We start from the raw sequence: 15,369 nt of genomic DNA on the forward strand, positions 1-15,369 counted from the left end.
GAACTGAAATCTGTGTGCTGTCTATTTTCAGGTAGTGTGGAGTAGGAAACAGGAGAGACCTGGGTAACACTGGTACATAAATATGTGTTGAGAAGCAAGTTCAGCAAACATTCTCCTTGAAGTTTTGAGTTGTTCTCCAAAAGGTGGAGAGAGAACTCCAGGGTACATCTCAATAATGTCTGGATAAGCTACTATTTTGCTTTCTTTCCTGTGTGAATTAGAATAGATCTAGTTAAAAGTCTGTGACAGTTACTTATGAAGGGGACAACACTGGCAAACACATTGCTATGCTCTTACTTTCTGAGGTTCTCACTGTCAACACGGATGTGTGATACACGTGTTTGATACCAGTTCGTCTGCCTTTGTCCTTTCTGCCCCAAGTTTTCTTCTTTTCTGGTTAAAACTCAAACCCAGAATAGACAGGAAATACCCATACCCAAGTCCTCTTGGCTGTGACAGGAATTTGGACTTTATACCTCCCAGGGAACAAAATTTTGATTCTTGAGGATAAAGATAGCAATTATATCTGTAAAATATAAACTAAAAAACCCCTCCAAACCTTAACAGGGCTTTTCATTGTTTAGCTTATCCATCTCTAAAGCCTTTTATGTAAGCCACTGTATGATATTGGCACTGTTTCACATGATCTGCCAAAGACAATGATCTTTTTGTGGACTATCACACTTGAAGTTGTGTCCTTGGAGAAGGAGTCTCCCTCTCATGATTTTTCTTAAGCTAGTCTCATCTCTCATGACTTTTAACAACTCTTCTGAGGAATAATGTTCCTTCCTGCCTCCTGGCATGGTTGTCAGTATGTTTATTAATAAACAGCATTTTGACCCTCAGCTGGAATAAATGAGTCCTTGCTTCCATATGAGCTAGAATGGTCACCTGACACCAAGGACAGATTTGCCCATCCAGAAAACCCTCACTCCCTGCTCGTGGGAGAGACGGTGCTGCTGGAGGTGGCCCTGGTTGGTGCAGCCGTGTAGTGGTGTGAGGTGTGAGGGGAAGGGGCTCCCCGAGTCCATTCAGCCACCGGCTCCCTACGGGCAGACTGTACTTTCCAGGGATTGACTCTAGGTGTAGGTTTCTGAACCAAGATGTTGCTCTCTGTGTTAGCTCTAGAAGGGAGAGCATCAGTCAGTACTGACCCTCTGTGGCTGATGGCAGAATTGCTGTCTCTGGGTGGAATGCTCACGCCTCCTGTACAAGTGGGAGTTTTTGGTGGGCCAAAAGCACTGGGGAAACTAAATGAAGTAGATTAAAATATTCAACATACCAGTTTTAATCTCCGCTAAGTATGTCTATTGATACTTATGCTTTTGAACAAACTTCCACCTGTAAAGCATACAAAATACCTCCAGATCAGTCAGTAGAAGCTTTGGGCGCTCCTGTGAATGTGAGCCTGCTTTAACGGCAACCTATGTTACTGTTCACAAAGGGGTTACATCTGAGAAAGGGTTGCTAAGTATAATTTCACTTATTTTAGGGTGCAAGGTTCCAGGAAGTATGTACTGTAAATATGGCTCAGCTTCTCTATTTTTGTAAGCCATTGCTAAAAATCAGTTTGGTACTTGAAAAAATATGTAGTTGGCTGGATAGTTAAATTGTAAAAGAATAAAACAGAATAAAACTTAAAAAAAATCAGTGTCAGCAATTAGGTGCTTTGCTCCCTCTGACCTTTGCAGGGCCCCAGGGGTGTTGTCCCGTGCGTGCAGGCCAGGGTGGGAGGGAAAGATTTCAGTATGCTGATGGAGGCTCTGAGGTTATTGGATTTGTCGCAGGAGTCTCAGAGGAGAGTGATCAGTCTTGCTTCTTCTCCATTAGAAGGCACCAGAGATCTACCATGGTGCTCCCATGTCAGCAACTGGGGAAAGCTGGAGGTGGCTCTTTTGCATAACGGATACCGTGGTAAGCCCAATTCTCTTCCCCAAGCTTCTGCTTGGCATGTTTGGCTGTAGCACACCCCACCACTGCAGTGATCTCTGCTGCACATGGGCATTTCACTTTGCTTCCCAGCTCTGATGTGTCACATCTTCATTTGTTGCCCAGAGGTGTCCTTGTGCAGTGTGAGTCTGCAGTGGGATGGGGTATCTGCTGCTGCTGCATGCCTGAATCCTGATCTCTCGATTTTCCTGCTCCTGGGTCTGTCTTCTAGGAAGTGTTTTTGTTGTAAGAAGCCTGAGGAAAAGCTATACAAATTATGTGACATAAGCTTTAAAGCACATTTTGGACACGTAGCTCATAGGTACACATAGGCCAGGTGGTAGCCTCACCGCCAAGTACCTGGGGCTGAGCTCAGGTGGACCTTGCAATCCTTCAGGCTGCGGGCTCTCCCTCGGAGGCTGGGAGGTTGGCAGTGATTGGGGAATTACTAGCTGGGCTAGAGGCAGAGAGCTCAGCACACTGTGGAGCTGACCCCTTCCAGAAGAGGGTAACTTCTTACTTTGAGATGAGCTATATCTGGGTAGGTGGGGCGGAGTTTCAGAGCCTGACCCTACCCTTATCGAAAGCAATAAAGATCTATGGCGTCGCATGAGCGAAAAAGAAGGAATAAACCCCCGCCTGACCCGCAGCAAAAGAAACGGTTAGAGCAAGCATCTCGAAAGGGCAGAAGGGTTTCCGCTGTGGCGGGGTGATCAGAGAAGCCCGTCCCTCCCCGGGAAGAGCCGCGGCGCGGGGCCGGCGGGTGCTGCCGGCGGAGCGGCTGTCGGTGACCGGCGCTACCGCCCCGCCAGCGGGGCCCGCGGCTGCGACGGCGCCTGCGGGGCGCGTCCCCACGCGCGGGGCTCCTCCCGTGCCGCCGAGGGGAAACTCCCCTTGGGGGCGGCCGGAGCTCGCGGGGCGGGCGGCGGCGCGGCCGCTCCGGCTGCTCGGCTTCGCGGCTCCGCTCCTCGCGGCCGCCGCCGCGGGTTGCTGCCGCCTGCGCCGGCGGCTGCTAGGTCCCGCCCGCGGTCCCCTGCCCTCCCCGAGGTAGGTGCCTCCGGTTGTGCGCTCCAGATAGGGGTCTGCAGTAGCTCCGTGTTGATCTGCTTCCCCCGCAGCTTGGGCGGGGGGATTGCTTACTGCTGGCGGCAGCTCGGGGTAAGGGGTTGGCAGGCAGTAACTTGATCTCTGCCCGCAGAAGGGTAAAGCTTTTTCAGGCTGGGACATCGCACGGTCACGCTGCCGGTGGAAGGGCTCCAGCGGGGCGAGAACTGAGGGGATACCGATCTACCTGCTGTCGTCCTCCCTGAGGTCCATTGTGGCTGCAGAAGAGTTCAGAATAGTTTTTCTGGAACAAAAATGATAGGATGGTGTCATGTATTGCTGTGTTATTGCCTAGTTTCAGTTCAACAGAACAGCAGCACCCTCCCCTAAGCACTACAACCATGAAGAGGTGCTGAGAGAAATTGTTTGTGAACCACTCTGAGTTAGTGGTCCTCCTCCAAGGAAGCCGCTCACCTTTCGTGTGCATGTCTAACACTTTCCTTTGTCCAGCTGAGCCCTTTTCCCCATCAGAGAGCACAGCCTGCTTCGAGCAGGACTGTAAAACTCCGATGATGGCACTCGAGTAGTTCCATTTCCTCTGCTTTGCTTTGGTTTTACATTTACCTGTTGAGGATAAAATCTTCTTGGCTGTGTGAAGGTGTGCTGCCTGGCTCTGGGGATGGGAGCCTGAGCATTCCCAAGCAGTTGCTTTCACATGTGTGTAAAATTTACACAGTGCCTGCTAGAGTAGTTGATGATACCCTGGGACTGCTGAGGGGACGCCAGGATAAGTGGAGATGCTGCCACGGTGCTCACGGAATGAGCGGTCCAAGCAAGTGGTCCAAGTTAAAGTGGAGGCATTAGTCATCTTGGCCCGAGGGAAAGGAATTATTTTAATCATTTTGTGACTTTGCGGTGTGAAACAGGAAAAGATGTGTCATTGCTATACCTCGGGCAGTTTCTAAAGATACAAATCCTAGTACTCAGACTAGTGTAACTTCAAGGAATACCTATGCTCCTTCCCCCTAACATTTATACATTGACATATCAAAATAAATTAAGCTACAGATTCTTCTTACACAAGAAAATTTCCTTGAGCAGCTGACCTTGGCTGACACTGATAAGATCACTGTGATGTAGAAGCATCAGTATGTGAAGTTGATTTATGGCTATTAAATCTGAAAGTGTGCTTTTCCTCTGAAGAATGAGTTTAGGGGCTTGAAAAGTGGTGCTGCTGTGGTTGTTTCACTCTGAAGGCTTGAACTGTTCCTTTCAGAGGCACTGATAGGGATCTTAAAAATTTGCTGCTTCATTTATTTCATTGTTTTATCTTGTTTCAGTTCTCTGAGATGATAAATCATAAATCTCTGAGACGATAAACTCCCCTGCTGTTTGCTGGGAATAGTGGGATCTATGTAAACCACAGCAGCAGTGGGAGTGGGTTGCAGTTGAGATTGTAAAATGCCTTGGACAGAGGATGCCTGTGTGCTGCCTCTGTCTGCTCTTTTCTGGATTCCTCTTGGTAGCTGTGGGAGATCCTCTGGGGAGAGGTGGAGGACCTCTTGGCTCCTGATGACATGGGGACGATGCAGTCAGCAATACATTGTTTTGGCAGCTGCTGCACCTTGATCCACAGCTGGATTCCCAGGATTGTCATGTTAGGGATGGATTTTACATTGCTGCAGTATGGTTCAGGAATCCACCCAAATATAGGTGTTGCATTAAACTTCAGGCAAGCTTTGGCACTTGAAGTAATCATCCTGACCCAGAGTGTGAGGTTAGGACTCTTGGCTGAGTGGTGGAGATAAAATTATCTGGAGAGAAGGAGCTGAGTGTGCTTGTGCGAGGAACCCACAGCATCCCACATCAGTCTCAGTTCCAAGGCTGTCCCAATAATCCTCTTTTCTCCACCATTTTTCTCCCCATTATTCCTCCCTTTTGTGCTTCAATGACACGATTTTGTTACTTTAAAGTAAAAAAGTGAAGCTGCTTACTAGCTATGTTTCCAGAGTGTAGATCTGAGGAAAACAGGTAAGGCTGCATTGCATCCTTAAGTGTCCGATGAAAACATGAATGCCCTGGAGAACACTTCTGGCTGGACAAGGTCCAGGTTGTTGCTCCCTCATTCTATTCTTTTAGGGCTTTGTACTTCCAACAAGAGATAAATGTATATTTCACAGGAATATCAGTATAAAAATAAGCATAGTAAGATGCTTTGCATGTAAACACTTTAAAAATAGAACTACTACTGTACCCAAATAAGATCATTCAAGCTGCTTTGAGTGTCACTTACCTGTACAGAATGATATGCTCCAGCATGCACATACGTGTTCAGAGAGAACTGGAAAACTAAAACCATTGTTGTCTGCAAGTGAACGAACTGTCCTGCAGCATCAAAGGAAAACCAGCCACTACAGCCAGCACTGAACCATCAATCAGAAGGTTTTCTTTTTTGTTCATAGTTCATATCCAAATTTTTTTAAAAGAACTAAATGATAACTGCACCTTGATTTTCAGTGAAATCTTCTCATTAAAAATCATAGAATCATGTGTGATTTTGTCCCAAATGAAAGACTTTTGTGAGAGCTTAAATCAAAATGATGACAGCTCAAATTTCTTAAGTAGCTTGCACACTTCCATACGGTCTTAATTGTCCAAAGATCCTTTCTGATTTTATCTAGCCAAGTCGCTATGGCCATTTATTTTGGATATTGACCTCACTACAGTCAGTCATGATTGAAGCTACAAAATGCAATATGTTGGATGATGCAGCAAAAATGAGCCAGATCCCTTTTTTCTATAGTAGCTAGCAACAGGACAAGGGGTAATGGGATGAAGCTGGAACACAAAAAGTTCCACTTAAATATAAGAAAGAACTATTTCACTGTTCAGGTGAGGGAGCAGCGGAACAGGCTGCCCAGGGGGGTTGTGGAGTCTCCTTCCTTGGAGGTCTTCAAGACTCGCCTGGACATGTTCCTACGTGACCTGCTCTAGGTGACCCTGCTTCTGCAGGGGGGGTGGACTAGATGATCCCTAAAGGTCCCTTCCAACCCCTACCATTCTATGATTCTATGACCCTTAGATCTTTCAGTCTATTAGTTTGTTTCTACACTTCCCTTAGTGGGCAACAGTCCTGGTCTCGATTCCAAAGTTGTAAGGTTACTGGATTTCTTTAGTAAGCTCCATTATAATGTGCTTTTCCTGTGATACTCAGTTTTGTGTCCAGAGCAGTGAACCTTCAGTGAGAAATCTGCAAGCTGCAAAATGCTTCTTAATCCTGAATTATGATGAATTTTTGCCTCCTGCCTTCTCTAGGAGGCACCAGGAGAATACTGACTGGGTCTGCTGTGAGTGACCCGTGGGTAACGCAGTCCTGGAGGCACCAACTTCAAGGGTGGTAATGTAACTGAGAGAAGTGAAGAAACCTGAGCCGGGACTGAACACACCATGGGAGCAAACACCTCCAGCAAGTCACCACCCTTTGATGAAAATGAAGATGGTAAGAGCTTTTTCTAGTTGTTGTCCAGGACTGTCCACCTGTGCAGAGACTGTGACTCTGAGAGTGACCACCAGCTCCCGTGCTGGGGTTGCAAACACCCAGATGTCTTATTTAAACAGGGATGTGTCAAAGTCTGAAGCAGCAGTGTGCCCTTGGTCTACTACAGAGCTGTGGCCATGTCTCAGGTGGTTCTTCTGCCTCTCCTTTCTGTATTGGGAGAATAACTTGGCAGAGATTTTGTCTCTGGGACAATGCAAGGTACTTCGAAGGCAGGGAAGAAATGCTGCTCTGGAGGCAGGGGAGGTTTGTTCTGGAGATTATAGCACAGGGAAAACTGGTATGAAGCGTGGTGTGAAGATAGCTTGAGGAATGCATGTTCCAATCCCTGCTTTGGGCTTAGTGGGACCACCACCAAGAGAGACCTGGTCAGCAGCAGCAGAGGTGGAGATTCCTGGTGACTTCCCAGCTGAGTAGTCCTACTACTAGCACTGTGAGACTAACACTTAGGCTTGGTCATCTGGTAAAGGAGAACACACTACTGAGAGCAGTACTGGAGGCCAGTGTCACTCTGCTCCCAAGATTATAGAGCAGTCATTATAAGATTGTTCCATAAATACATTTCCTGTGGCATGAGTCAGCTTGCTATTTGCCAAATGGGCATTCACCTAGGTACAATAATGAAGTGCAGATGTAGGTAAATACAAATACATAGAAATAAAAATAAAACATATCAGAACCTAGACAACCCATAAACTGCTGTCCCACAGGTTAGAACTCTAGTCAGGGAGGACGTAATCCTCATTACTGGGGAAAGGAGGGGAATGTTGGCCAAAACCTGGTCTTTTTCACTCAACTCCTTCAGGAAGCTCCTTGAGGAGGAGCACACTTTCATTCTATAAATCCAATGAGTACATCCAGAGTAGCAGCCTTAGTGCTTGTGGCACAGAAGCCTTCTGCCTGGCCTCCTGCCACTGTTCGGTCTTTGTGCACAGCCACCAATGCACACGGATGCTTGGGGAAGGGAAAAGTCCTTCTGCAGAGCAGGGTGTTCCCCTCGCTGCCCTGATCCACCTTGCTGGCATTCAGCCCTTCCCTATGCACCTCTGCTCGTCATCCCATGGAGAACGGTGTGCACTTTAGGTTCTGTGTTCGCTGCTGTTGTCTTCCAGACACAAAGGGAGCCAGTGAATTGCTCCGTCCTGGTGCTCTGCAGGACTGTGCCCATGCTGCCAGCTGCATGTGTGTGGCTGTTTGCCTAAATTGGTGGCAGTTTCCAAGTTATTAATGCAACTGCTGGTGATTTTTCTTTCTTTTTTTTCATTTCCCCCCTGCGCTATTATTTTAGTACAAAAGAAATCTGTGCTGTGAGGTTTCGCTGGAGATTTTATTCCTGGTGTATGTAAATACTCAGTAATGGCACCTCTCATACATGTCACCCTGAGCTAGCACAGGTAGTTTAGTACTTTTCACATTCCTGAACATCTTATTTGGGGTGATGTGTCACAACTGTGAGACTGACTGTAACAAACTGAATTTTCCTTGGAATGGGTGGTGTCTCTGCTGAGTCTCTCTCTGTATTTGACGTGTTTTGTGACTGAGAAATAAATAACACCCCAAGCAATGCAGTTAACCTGTGCAAGGTGACTGTCCTTGGGGCAGTAAATCTTCTTGGACAGGTGATCTCTGTGAGAGCCATTTCTGTGCTTGGAAAAGGCTTGGTTTCAGCAAACAAAACCTGGCAGTATGTGAAGTCCCTGTTAGCTCTGTGGCAGAGGGCACAGGGCTTTCCAAGTGTGAAATGCCATACCCCATGTTCAGTATGTTTGTGTGTTGTGTTCACAAGTCAAGGGAAAGGCCCAGTCCTGACCATCTGAAGGGGTTCAGTATTGATTTGTTGAGTTTCAGTTGCCTCAGGAGTCACTCTTGCACTCAGATAGAGTGTCCAGGCCAGTGCACTTGTGCTTTCATGGCCCTGTCAAAATTTAAAATGTGGTAGCATATTTTTTCTCTAATTAGTCACATTTTAATATACTGGGGGAAGAGAAATGTGATTGAAATGGACATGTCCTGTATTAACTTTTCCCTTATCTTGGGAAGTTTGTGACCAGAGACTGTATCATTGTAGATGCCACAATCTTATCCTTATTCTAATTTAAATGAAAATAGAAATGAATTAAGAGCTACTGGGTACATCAGGATGCAGCACAATGCCTCTTCTGCTCCATGAGCCTGGCAGGTCACTCCACTGGGCTAGGGATGGTGGAGAGCAGTCCCACTTCTTTGGCTGTGACCTGGAGAGACTTTTCATCTGAGACCTGTGTAGATGCAAACAGCAACAGCGTGAGTGGCATTAAGTGTGCTGATGAGAGGAAGGCACCTGATTCTTCACAGCCTGAATTCCACCTCTGGCAGTTGAGTGCTGCAGCTGCATCCACTGCTGGGTGGTTGACTGTCCAGTTGTCAGACAGACAGATGCTGTTTGCTGGGGGCTTTGCTGCTCTCCACTGCCAGGGGAGGAGGAGACACACTGGTTTAATGAGCATTTTGCCGTGGCACCCAAGAATTGAATCCGTTTCTCAGAAAAATGTGCTGTAATGTTCTATGATTTCTTTATGCTACCTCTCAATTTGCTTAAAAATAACTAAAATGACCACTGACATGGGAGACTACTCAGGCAGTTGCAACAAGGTGAAACTGAGTTGACTCAAGGGTAAAAACATCTGGATTTATATTGTGCAAATTACTTCCCCTTCCTCTGCTTCTGTTCTTTGGCAGTGAGCTCCCTTCTGCCCCTCAGCTTGGCCCTTGGCTTCATGGAGTGTGGCAGACCTTCCTACTGTCTGCCAGAGCCAGGCAGCTTGGCTCCCACCTCGCTTGGGCTCCCCTCATCCTTTCATATGCACACATGGTCATAGTGCTTCTTGCACGATTTTCAAAATGGCTGTTGCTGTAATTTGCTATAATTAACCTTTTTTTTCCCATGCTGATGTCATGCTCAGTATAGAACAGGGAGTGACAGGACCTCTGTCTCAGTTATGACACCAAACTGGGAGGATTGGCTGATTCCCCAGAAGGCTGTGCTGCCATTCAGTGAGATCTGACCAGCTTGAGAGTTGGGCAGAGAGGAACCTCATGAGGTTCAACAAGGGCACGTGCAGGGTCCTGCATCTGGGGAGGAACAACTCCATGCACCAGGACAGGTTGGGGATTGACCTGCTGGAGAGCAACTCCCAGAGAGTGTCCTGGGAGTTCTGGTTGATAACAAACTAAACATGAGCCAGCAATGTGCCCTCTTGGGAAAGAAGGCCAATGACATTTTGGGATGTATTAAGAAGAATGTGGCCTCCAGGCCAAGGGAGGTTCTCCTCCCCCTCTACTCTGCCCTGGTTGAGGCCCCATCTGGAGTACTGCATCCAGTTCTGGGCTTCTCAGCTCAAGGGATACAGGGAACTATTGGAGAAAGTCCAGTGCAGGGCTACCAAGATGATGAGGGGACTGGAACATCTTTCTTATGAGGAAAGTCTGCCAGACCTGGGACTGTTTAGCCTGGAGAAGACTGAAGGGAAACCTTATCAATGCTTGTAAGTACCTAAAGGGTAGATGTCAGAAGGATGGGGGCGACACTTTGTAGTGTCCAGTGACAGGCCAAGGGGTAAAAGACATAAGCTGGAACACAGAAAGTTCCATTTAAGCACAAGGAGAGACACAAGGAGAAACTTCTTGTCTGTAAGGGTGAGGGTGCCCTGGCACAGGCTGCCCAGGGAGGATGTGGAGTCTCCTTCTCTGGGGGTTTTCAAAACCTGCCTGGACATATTCCTGTGTGACCTGATCTAGGTGGACCTGCTTTAGCAGGGGGGTTGGACTAGATGATCTCTTGAGGTCCCTTCCAACTCCCACCATTCTGTGAATCTGTGAACCTTGGCTGAGCCTTGGACTCTCAGTGCTGTGCAGTTATCCTGGGCATCGCTGACTTTGCTCATTCCTTTATTATTGTTATGGTTGTTCCTTCTCTCCTTGTGGTGTTCTATTAAACTGTCCTTATCTCAACCCATCAAGTTTTACCTTTCCCTTCCGATTCCCCTCCCCATCTCACCCTGGGGGAGGAAGAATGAGCACGTGGCTGCATGGTTCATTGTTGCCAACTGGATTTAAGTCTCGAAGGGGCTTTGTTGCCTTTGGCTGAAGTGGGATGTCAGCGTTATTTTTCTCTCAGTATTTCCTCTGAGTAGGCACAGTTGTGGATAATGAGCTAGTGAGATGAAAAGAAAATGTAATAACCAGACAGAAGGTTCAGTGCTGCAAGATGGTCTCCCCCTGATGTCGTCAGGATGAGACTGTTAAAAGCCGGATTGTGTTTGTGCCGCTTCTAGGCAAAAGGGTGTGGAATGCATCCCAAAGGATAGCAGCCCATGTTCTCCCCAACTGGCCAAATTTTGTGAAAGGTAAAGCAGAAATAGATAGTAGGTGAGGACAATGGCTGGGTGAGATGGATGTGCATCATTCTGTGGTCCTTTGCCAGTGCCTTCTCTAGCCCATCATCAGCTGTTTTGTCTTTAAATTGCCCCAAGGCTCACTTATCTTTGTTCCTCTGCCTGGATCAGCACCGAATTCAACTTCCTGATAGAGGGACTTGTGTTATTGTTCCCGATCCTGTGATAGCACTGGTTTTCCTGAGGCTGCAGAAAATGAAGGGAGAGAGGGAGGAAATACAATTAAAATGGAGGAAGTTACAGTAACAAAAGGCAGATGAGTCAAAACAGACCATGCAGTATTGTGCTAGCTGTACTGGGATGGGCATAAGGGATGGAAGAACCTGAGCCCCCTGAATCATAGGCTTTCCCTTGGCAGATGGATTCTGGAGCCTTTGGCACAGTTGACTTGTCTTTGATTAGGACATTTTTCATGGCTAGTTAGGTTCTCTATTTTTTATTTAAATATTATTCTTTGAATCAGAGTTTAGAAATACCATTTTGAAAGCAAGGATTGTATTTCAAGCTTGTGCTTCAATTCGTTCTTTATAGCAATTGTATTATCTCCTTTGGCATTTTTTAAACATAATTTGTCTGAGTTGGCATATCCCATGAATTTTCTCTCTGAAGGGCAAATGCTTTGGCTTTTTCATTGTTTTAGATGCCATCAGGCAGTGAAATGAGGCTTGTCAAATCTATAGATGTGGATTCAGGATAAAGAGCATGTGTTTGGTTCCTGATTTGGACATCACAAATTTCAAATTTCCCTTTGGAAATGAGTTTCTTGACTGGCTCACTGTGAAAACCATGGATGGCAGGAAAGGTGAAACAGGTTAAAATGTGAACATATCTCATTTAATAAAAAGTATTCCATTTACCTTTCATACAATCAGATATTTGTGTTTGAAATGTTAATGAAAACATTGATTGTAAAAGACAGGGAAGTAAAGAGTGTTAGCATGTTTATGAAAGCGTTCCTATTAAAGACAGTAGAGGTTGATGTTGTTAACATGTAAAATCTGGCTCCTCTGAATTTGCAGCTGTTCCAGATGTTGATGTCCAGCTGGAACTCTGCTTCATGGCCTTCCTCAGTCTTGCAGAGCCCTGTGCAAGGTCCCAGTGCCTGGAACTCCTCTCTCCCTGCAGTTATTGGCTGCCTTGCATGGCATGTATCTCCTGCAGATAACCTATATCCGTAGTGGGGCTTCTACAGGGTTTCTGTTCTCTCTCATTTTCCCTGCAGGTGATAAATACATTCACTCACCCTTTTCATTCTGCAGATATCCACTACCCTACTCCCAGGTGGTCTAACTGGTAAATAGATCTAGTTAAACTCAATTGTTATCAACTTCTATTTAGCTCTGATAGTTGCAGCTGTTGTTTCAGGTTTAAAAAATGTTTTCTGTGCCTAAAAGCTAGTCTTTTTTACAAGTGCTAGCTGGAAACCGTACACTTTGGTTAGATTATGGCATCCTACTTGAGAAGATGATAGCAATTAAAGTGACACAGTTTTTTAATTTAGTGTACCTTTAAAAAAAAAAATAAATCTGAGAATGAGTTACCCTGGGGATGTTACACTCATGGCCAGGTACATGTTGGCTGTTCTCAGCCTTTTTTTGGAGGAAGTTTGGACACACTCAGTGGACCATATGGCAGTTTGATGACTCTCATGTGTCTTGTTTATGTTGAATGGAACCAAATCTTCCTGCTTAATTTCTTTGGAAAATACATGCAGTTAGTTAAAAAAAACCACACACAACTGTCCACTAGTGAAGTAGAGTACACTTCCCTATAGTTGTGTGGTGACAAGGACCTAGTAAGCGTCTGTCCTGTTAGCTCTGTCTTAGGTTAGAGGCAGAACATGTCCCAGGGAAAAGGGATTTATTTCTGACTGGTATCATCTGCAAGTCTGTAATGAGGAGAATTCATCTATTTCCGTGGCAGAGTGATTAGCAACAGCTTCCTTACTGGCAGTCTCATCTGATAAAAAGCTTTGGAGACAAACGTCTCTTGGTTTCTGTGTCATGCGGTTCACTTAATGAAGAAAGCAGCAGATGACAATTATGTTGAGAGCTGCACTTTTCAAGACCATGATCTCAGAAAGAGTGGGAATGCTCTAAAGCCTGAAGCACAAATTGCACCCATGCCAGTGTTTCTGTGAAAACAAGACTTCCAACTGTCTGTGCCTGTTTGCTGTCCAGATGACCAGGCACTTGGTGCTTGGGTCCAGTACTGGCTTTGGCACCTGGCACAGCCAGAGCCTGAGTACATTGGAGCTCTGTGTTACAGTAAGAGTTGTCTGGGAAGATTTGAGAAAATGGAATCTGCAGCCAGAGTGGTAAGCCACGGCAGAGCAAGGGGGCTGGGGCTTTGGCTCCCTCAGACCTATCTGCTCAGGGATGATGTGGACATAATTGAAGTATTTTGGGTAAGCCTGAGAGGGCATCGCCAATGGCACCTGATGGAGCTACAAGGCAGGGCTTTCACACAAGATGTCTGCCCAGAGCCTGCACCTTGGAAATATCCTGTCAGCAGCCCTCAGCGAGCACCAGCTCAGCTTTGGTAGCACAGCTCAGCTGCAGTTTCACAGCCTGGAGCTGCAGACTGCAGCTGGAAAGGCACTCCCAGGTGCCTGAGGCTGCTGTCATCAGACCAGTGCAGATATAGCTGTGTTTCTTGGTACAGCAAGTTTCTCTGGAGCTAAAAGGGAAAGAGGCCTTGAGGTTTTCCTCTTGATTAGTAAGTGCTGGAGATGGTGTGAAGTTTTATCTGGTGATAGAACACCCCCTTGTTTGTGTGAGCATAGGGTATTGATGGTAATAGCCCCAAGGCAGACCTCCTGGGAGACTGTGGGGTTACAAAGGACGAGAGCTTCTGAAAGTTGAACCTGCCTGTGAGACCTGGACGCTGGCACGAAGAGCAGCATAGCTGGTTGCTTTCTAGACGGTCATTAAACCGACCATAGTGGTTGTCCTCATCAGGGAATGGAGGGTGCTGCAGGGTATGCAAGGCAGAGGTGGCTCCTGTGGTCCTCACACAGGGGACAGCCCTCCCTCGTGGCCCCATGGAGGCAGCTGGTAACCTTGATTCCAGCCACAGGGTCCAGCCGCTTCTGCCAACGGCAGGGGAAACAAGAGAGGCATGAGGCAAACGAGCTCTGTGATTTCAGGCCCATCACATGGTGGCATCTGTCTGTTCGATAGGTCACATGAATTAAAGCTGATTAGTTATGAATCTATCAGAGGTGTTTGATGCCTTGAGTAAGTGTCTCAGTGCAGTTTGGTTCAGCCAAGGTGGCCAGTTAAGGAGCAGGCCCCTGAGCATGACCTTCCCTTAGCTTATGGCTGCTGAGCACACCACTGGACTGCACCAGGGTCTTGCAGAAGCTTTAGCAGGATTCAGTGCATTCAACTTGGTAATCACTGCTGTGGTGCCTCAGCCAGCAATTGGCAGCAGGATTGGAACCCAGTACAGTTAATCTGTTTGCTGCACAGAAATTTGATTTGCTGTTTCTCTGGATCTATTTATTGCCTGAGATGGAACACAGGCAGCTTCTTGTCTGCTCAAAAGCATTTGATATATAGAATGCTTCAGACCAGCACTTACAAAGCATTCTCCCTTGCTGTGCAGATGTCCACCTCCCAGCTCCATCTCTAGCCAGAGGCCTGCAGCTGAAGTGAAATGCGTGTTCACCTTCCCCTCTCTCTGCACAGCCTGCAAAGCTGCTACTCTTCTGTTTCCCTTCTGAGCAGAAACAGCCATTCTGGGTGTTAGCTGGCAGTGAATCTCACAGCCAGGGTTGCTGTATTTCTCTTGCACAGTTACCAAATGGTTGTCCAGAATATCACAAGGATACAATGATCCAGCTGCCCATGTCTTCATGTGGTGTAAATGTTTGATGGACTTAATTTCTTTACATCTGCTTTCAGCAGGAACAAGATGAGGCTGTCATGTTTAACAGGCAGGCCAGAGTGAAAACGTTCACTTGGTGCTTCCTTGCCTGATGTGCCCTCGGCAAAGGCTGACTCGGGGAGCTCGCCTTTACAACTGAGCTGAAAATTAAAAAAGCCTGTTCAACCCCAAGTTTTAAACAGCACCCAAATCTCCAGAAGCAACAGAAAGTTGCTATGATATTCCTCATTTTTCTCAGCTCTTACCTTATGGAGGAAAAAGGATACATAACACAATATCATCACACATTTGCTCAGCAATTTAATGTTTGCATGTTTGCTCTTTCTTGCAGTCACCTTCGACCATTTTGAAATTTTGCGAGCTATTGGGAAGGGCAGCTTTGGAAAAGTAAGTATTTTGTGAACTAATCACCTTTTGGACAGCTGGAAAAATGTAGCTGATTGAAAAATGGCCAAATCAGGAGCTCACATGAGAGTAAAGAAATAAACCCTTGCATTGTCAATGAGCTTTGACCTG

At 46.5% G+C, this 15,369-nt stretch overlaps 1 protein-coding gene across 3 annotated transcripts in view; it reads left to right on the plus strand.

The window, feature by feature from the left end:
• Positions 1-2,899: 2,899 nt before the first annotated feature.
• The window catches only part of STK32A (serine/threonine kinase 32A), a 37,685-nt gene continuing 25,215 nt past the window's right edge, over positions 2,900-15,369 (plus strand). For all 3 annotated transcript variants that reach the window (XM_062002437.1, XM_062002438.1, XM_062002439.1), the window contains exons 1-3: positions 2,900-2,976; positions 6,289-6,472; positions 15,185-15,240. In XM_062002437.1, coding sequence (XP_061858421.1) covers positions 6,421-6,472; positions 15,185-15,240 — 108 coding nt within the window. In that variant the 5' untranslated portion in view covers positions 2,900-2,976; positions 6,289-6,420. The remainder of the gene's footprint in view (positions 2,977-6,288; positions 6,473-15,184; positions 15,241-15,369) is intronic.

The sequence above is a fragment of the Colius striatus genome, chromosome 9, assembly GCF_028858725.1.
Source record: "Colius striatus isolate bColStr4 chromosome 9, bColStr4.1.hap1, whole genome shotgun sequence".
In the NCBI taxonomy this organism is placed as follows: Eukaryota; Metazoa; Chordata; class Aves; order Coliiformes; family Coliidae; genus Colius; species Colius striatus.